This window comes from Trichogramma pretiosum, unplaced genomic scaffold (genome assembly GCF_000599845.2).
Source record: "Trichogramma pretiosum strain Unisexual culture from Peru unplaced genomic scaffold, Tpre_2.0 scaffold98, whole genome shotgun sequence".
In the NCBI taxonomy this organism is placed as follows: Eukaryota; Metazoa; Arthropoda; class Insecta; order Hymenoptera; family Trichogrammatidae; genus Trichogramma; species Trichogramma pretiosum.
Window position 1 is genome coordinate 340,713 of NW_019641709.1, and position 6,262 is coordinate 346,974.

Below are 6,262 nucleotides of genomic sequence, written 5' to 3' on the forward strand. Positions count from 1 at the left end.
CGCCTGCAATAAAAGCCAAAGAGAGCTGTATACAGAGTGTATATCTACTTTATGACAGTAGCTGCGGATATGTGCGCGAGAGAGTCGAAAGAGAAAATGAAATGCGTTTGTATGTGTGCATACGTAATACACATTTTTACGCGCGTTATATGTATATACGAATGTATCTGTCTGTCTGTCTGTCTGTGTCTCGTAAGGTACATCAAAAAGACGACTCTCTCGTGCGTTCTTTGCGCGACACGATGCACATATACACACACACACAGAGTTGTAAGAGATCGAGATTTGTGTGTCAGGGTTGATACGCGTCGTTATTATTATGATTTTGTAACTAGCTTTTGAAACGTTGTAAAGTGCAATGGAAAGGCTTTTTTGAGCTTAAGAAATGTCTATTAATCGGGTATAGTTAGAGGTGTTTTGACGAAAAATATTGAGTGAAAATCTTCATTTTATTATTATTAGTGGCTTCGTGTAAAAAAGAAAGGCGAGATAATAAACTCAAAATTGTGATTTTTATTTATTATGCGATGACAGAGCGCCTAGAATACAGTAAAATTATAATTAAATGATTTATTTATAAAGAATGATTATTAAATTTCTACATTAATGTATTGCAATGAGATAGTTTAACTTAGATTACATTAAATCGGTTGAATTTTCGAATTTATATGATTGTAGAAGTCATTTAAGAATCCAAATGTCTCAGAAGGAATTTTACTTGTCACAAACTGAATTTACGTGATTTTTGAGTGCATGCTGATATCCAAATGATTTGTGACAAATTTCAGACTCAATGGTTTTTCTACTATTATGTACTGTATTTATGTGAACTTTGAGATTATCATTTCGCTCAAATTTTCGATCTTGTACTGCAGTTATGTGTTTTTTGAGATCTCTCTTACAGCCAAATGATTTGTAACAAGTGTCACATTCAAAAAGTTTACAACGATCATGTACTCTTTTTACGTGAGCTTTGAGGCGATGCTGGTATCAAAATGATTTGAGACAAATATCGCATTCAAAGGGTTTTATACGATTATGTAGTGTGTTTATGTGCCTTATAAGTTTAGTCTTCTCTCCAAAGGATTTGTGACAAATCTCTCATTCAAAGAGTTTTCTTCTATCATGTATAGTCATCTTGTGCCTTTTAAGTGTATTCTTTTCTCCAAATGATTTATAACAAATCTCACACTCAAATGGTTTGCTCCGATCATGTACTGCAGTTATATGTTTTTTGAGATCACTCTTATAGCCAAATGATTTGTGACAAGTGTCACATTCAAAGGGTTTTATACGATTATGTAGTGTGTTTATGTGCCTTGTAAGTTTAGTCTTCTCTCCAAATGATTTGTGACAAATCTCACATTCAAAGAGTTTTCTTCTATCATGTACAGTCATCTTGTGCCTTTTAAGTGTATTCTTCTCTCCAAATGATTTATAACAAATCTCACACTCAAATGGTTTGCTCCGATGATGTACTGCAGTTATATGTTTTTTGAGATCACTCTTATAGCCAAATGATTTGTGACAAGTGTCACATTCAAAGGGTTTTATACGATTATGTAGTGTGTTTATGTGTTTTTTGAGATTACTTTTATCTCCAAATGATTTGTGACAAATATCACACTCAAAATGTTTGCTACGACTATGCACTGCATTTAGGTGAGTTTTGAGGTGATACCTACGGCCGAATGACTTATGACAAATTTTACACTCGAAGGGTTTTTCAAGATCATGAACTGTACTTTTGTGACATTTGAGTTTATTTTGCTCTCCGAATGACTTATGGCAAATCTCACATTCGAAGGGTTTGATCTGATAATGTACTGTCATTATATGCATTTTAAGTTTACACTGGTATCGAAATGACTTATGGCAAATTTTACATTCATATGGTCTAATACCCGTATGGGCCGAAATGATATGTCTTTTTAGACTCACTTTTTCTTTGAAAGTTTTTCGACATTTTTGACACTCATGACATTGTTTGGTTTTAGAAATTTTTCTTGATTTTTTTACTTTCTCATATTCTTCAATTTTCAATTGAGAATTTTCTTCAACTTGATTACTGTTATTATCGAATTCGTTTTTTATTAAAATTAACTGATCTTTATCATTGAAATAATTATCATTACTTCGATTTTCTTCTTTTACAATAGGTAGACAATTTCGATACTCAGTTTTGCAAATGGCTGTCGATAGAAACGGCAGTTCAGTTTTAACATCTTTGCACTCAAAATCGATGAATATTTTTTCATCCAACTCTCCATGTAACGGCTTAACTTTGTTCATGAGTTTTGCCTAAAATTGAAATCGTGTATTAGTTTTGAATGACTGAAAAACCAAAAATTATTAAAAATATTGAACTCACTGATGATTTAAAAACCGTGAACGTTTCAAAGTTGTTGACTTTGCGAGAATCCACCGAAACAAAATTATTACCTTCGGTAGTATCATCGTTTGGCTCCTCCTTCACTCTGAATATAATCATGTTTCATGAAACGATCAGTTGAAAGGTATAGGGTACCGCTTTCGACCAGTAAATGACCACTTTTGGATGTACAATAATTATTGTTTTTCCTTGTTAAATTATGTTCGAACATAGAAAACAAGATGCATCATTCACTAAAGAATTGAATAACGTCCATACAAATGTATTTTTAATTGTTTTTCATATGATATATTCCAAAATGATCATTCACTGGTACCCGGTCATTGATTGGTGTGACTACCCTATATTAAAGCTTAGATATGAAAAGTCATACCTAACTACGTTCCCGTTGTTTTCCATAACTTGGAATTTGGACGTCGTACACTGATGAAATATTTGAGGTTAAGCGTCTCGAGTTATTGGTGGTGAACTATTCTTTTTTACAGACGATGTTAGTGAACTTTTTTGAGTTGCTCGCTACCGAACGAACGCACTACCCTTACTTACTTATATTAGCGATCAGATCCCGGGATTGTTATCAGATTTTTAAATGGAAAATTACGTTGTGAATGTTGAAACTTCCTACATTTCGTAAGAGGCGTTGATAGCACCGCGGCTATTCCCCCCTCTACCGTCGACTGACTATACGCAATTATGTACTGCGATACGTTTAGAGGGATTCGTTAAAACTACACCATAACTGTAATGAAAATGTCATTCACATAGGCGCCCAATATATACCTACGGGCGATATGTGCGGAGAAACATTTGTACAAAAGAGAAATACATTTTTCGACACGCGCAGATCATCGCATAGTATTATTACTAGTATTATTAGTAATAAAATATCTACGTCGGCAGTGTCGATATTTTTACAAAATATAATGTAATTTCGATGTCACAGAGCCGTTTGTCGAGCCGAGATTTTATTATCGTGTTTAGAAATTTTCTTTCAAATTAACACGGTTACCGATTCTTTTTTATCGACCATCGAGCATACAGACTCTTCTGTGTTAACGAAAATCGGAATTGACGTGAGAAGTTGATGTAGAATTCTAGGCCTGTTTATATTTCAATGAATATAAGAATAGTCAATTAAAGATATTTTACGATTAAAACAAATTAAATTACATTATTAAATATTTTATTGATCTTTGCAAAATTTAAGATATACATAGGCAAAATTTTCTTAAATTATGTAGCATATTTATGCGATTACAGAAGGCTTTGTTGCGTCACAATTACGCGTAAAAAAATCGAAATTTTTAAAATCTTCAATTTAATGCATGGTAGGTATTCATGTGAGTTCTTAAAGTATCCTTGCGGACGTATAATTTGTGGCATATTTGACATTCAAATGATTTGCTACAAATATGTACTTCATTTATATGAGTTTTGAGGTGATAGTTGTATGCGAATGATTTATGACAAATATGACATTCGAAGGGTTTGATTCGATTGTGTACAAACTTTATGTGAGATTGGAGGGTTTCGTTACGGCCGTACCACTTGTGACAAATTTCACATTCAAGGATTTGATCCGATCATGTACTGTATTTACGTGAGCTTTGAGGCCACATTTAAGTCCAAATGATTTGCGACAAATCTCACATTTGAACGGTTTAATACGATCATGTACTGTAGTTGTGTGAATTTGAAGAGTTTCTTTTCGTTGGAAAGATTTGTGACAAATATCACATGCGAATGGTTTGATGCAATCATGTACTCCATTTATGTGAGATTTAAGGTGATGTCTTAGTGAAAATGATTTCCCGCAAATTTTACATTCAAAAGGGTTGTGAATATGTGCTGTCATTGCGTGACTTTTCAAGGTGTTCTGATATCCAAATGAGTTATGACATATTTCACATCCAAAGGGTTTGACCCGATCATGTATTATCTTGATATGAGATCGAAGGGTTTCCTTGCGGCCGTATGACTTGTGACAAATCTCACATGCGAATGGTTTGATGCAATCATGTACTCCATTTATGTGAGATTTAAGGTGATGTCTTAGTGAAAATGATTTCCAGCAAATTTTACATTCGAAAGGTTTGCTACGAATATGTACTGTAATTGCGTGACTTTTCAAGGTGCTCTGACATCCAAATGATTTATGACAAATTTCACATTCGAAGGGGTTGCTACGATTATGCAATGCAATTATATGAGATTTGAGGTTACCTTTATCTTCGAATAATTTATGACAAATGTCACATTGAAAAGGTTTACAAGGATCATGCACTGTTTTTACGTGAGCTTTGAGGTGATGCTGGTATCCAAATGATTTAAGACAAATCTCGCATTCGAAGGGTTTGCGAAGATTATGCACTGTCTTGATATGAGATCGAAGGGTTTCCTTGCGGCCGTATGACTTGTGACAAATCTCACATGCGAATGGTTTGATGCCATCATGTACTCCATTTATGTGAGATTTAAGGTGATGTCTTAGTCTAAACGATTTTTGACAAATTTCACATTCAAAAGGTTTGATACTATCGTGTACTTCGTTTGCGCGATTTGTGAAAGTGCATTGGTTTCCAAATGACTTGCGGCAAATCTCAAATTCCTGTAGTCTAAGGCTTTTATGTGTTGCATTCATATGTGCATTCAAACTGGCTCCTCCCTTAAAAATTTTTCGACATTTTTGACACTCATAAGATGATTCAATGTTTTGAGAAGTTGTATTCGATGTTTTCGCCTCCTTATATTCTTCAAATTTCAATTGAAGATTTACTTGAATTGGACCGTTATCGTCAATGAACTCGTTTTTTACCAAAATTTCCTGTTCTTTTTCATTGAAATTATTTGTCTGAATTTGATTATTTTCTACTTTCACAATAGGTAGACAATTTTGTGGCTCAGTTTTGCAAGCGGCATTCGATAAAAATTTCAGTTCTGGCTTAACATTCTTACACTCAAAAACAATGAGCATATTTTCATTCTTGTCATTCTTCTGACTTTCGTTTTCTATTTTTACAATTGACGGATAATTTTGGTACTCTGTTTTGTTGATACTCGTCGATAATGGCTTCCATTCAGTTTTGATATCCCGGTACTCACTATCTACGAAAAGTTTTTCATCTAACTTTTCCTGCAACGCCATACCCTCATTCAAGTGAGTAGCCTAAAATTAAAATCGTGTATAAGTATTTCATTGGTGAAAAAAAAAACAGAAAATAATTCAAATCATCGAACTGACTGACGATCCACCAAAAGTTAATGCTCTAAAGTTGTTCGATTCACAAGAGTCCACCGTATCTGACCAAGTCTCGTTCGGCTCTTGCTTCACCCTGAAGAATGATAAAATTTGAGGAGTCACTCGATAAAAAAGAATATTATCGTATGCACAAAAAATGTTGTACCTAACTATGTCCTCGAGGTTTTTCATCTCTTTTTTATACATGCTAATATTTTTGCATTATATATTATATATTATAATAATATAATAAAATATTTACGGAACATTTTCACGATATATACGAAGAAATGATTAGAGGTTAACCACGTGCAGCCAAACACTATATGGACCGAAATACTCTTTTACTGATATTATTTGTGCTGATAACACTTGCCTACTGAGGAATCGAGTTGCTCGTGAGCGACTCATCGCACTACTGTTACATTGGCGAGGTGTCCCCACAATCGCGATAGTTTCTTGAGAATATTTTCCCCTTCCTGCGGTCTTTCGTTACTCGTTCGTATGAGCTAAGTAAATAAAAATTTGTCGAAATTAAAAAAAATAATAACAAAAAATGTTTACTGCTATAGACTTGTTAAAGATAGTCGGTTTGGTTGAAACTTTAAATTCATGGAATTTCAAAAAAACGA

The 6,262-nt window shown here is 33.8% G+C and overlaps 2 protein-coding genes across 2 annotated transcripts; both read right to left on the minus strand.

The window, feature by feature from the left end:
- Positions 1-531: 531 nt before the first annotated feature.
- Positions 532-3,051, minus strand: LOC106649228 (zinc finger protein OZF-like). The gene is made up of 4 exons (XM_014366529.2): positions 2,939-3,051; positions 2,766-2,815; positions 2,372-2,477; positions 532-2,301 (listed from the first exon to the last, which is right to left on the minus strand). Exons 2-4 carry the CDS (start codon positions 2,789-2,791, stop codon positions 1,102-1,104), a joined length of 1,332 nt encoding a protein of 443 aa, XP_014222015.2. The 5' UTR covers positions 2,792-2,815; positions 2,939-3,051; the 3' UTR covers positions 532-1,101.
- A 580-nt stretch (positions 3,052-3,631) lies between these two features.
- Positions 3,632-5,983, minus strand: LOC106649271 (gastrula zinc finger protein XlCGF26.1-like). The gene is made up of 3 exons (XM_014366582.2): positions 5,797-5,983; positions 5,634-5,724; positions 3,632-5,558 (listed from the first exon to the last, which is right to left on the minus strand). Exons 1-3 carry the CDS (start codon positions 5,835-5,837, stop codon positions 3,903-3,905), a joined length of 1,788 nt encoding a protein of 595 aa, XP_014222068.1. The 5' UTR covers positions 5,838-5,983; the 3' UTR covers positions 3,632-3,902.
- Between the last annotated feature and the right edge of the window lie 279 nt (positions 5,984-6,262).

Bases quoted from the DNA above. Each gene is read 5' to 3' on its own strand.
- LOC106649228 (XM_014366529.2), bottom strand. From the start codon at position 2,791: ATGGAAAACAACGGGAACGTAGTTAG. The intron at 2,478-2,765 runs GTATGACTTTTC...GATTATATTCAG, and splicing joins AACAACGGGAACGTAGTTAG to AGTGAAGGAGGAGCCAAACG. The intron at 2,302-2,371 runs GTGAGTTCAATA...TTTCAATTTTAG, and splicing joins TCACGGTTTTTAAATCATCA to GCAAAACTCATGAACAAAGT.
- LOC106649271 (XM_014366582.2), bottom strand. From the start codon at position 5,837: ATGTATAAAAAAGAGATGAAAAACCTCGAGGACATAGTTAG. The intron at 5,725-5,796 runs GTACAACATTTT...ATCATTCTTCAG, and splicing joins AACCTCGAGGACATAGTTAG to GGTGAAGCAAGAGCCGAACG. The intron at 5,559-5,633 runs GTCAGTTCGATG...TTTTAATTTTAG, and splicing joins TAACTTTTGGTGGATCGTCA to GCTACTCACTTGAATGAGGG.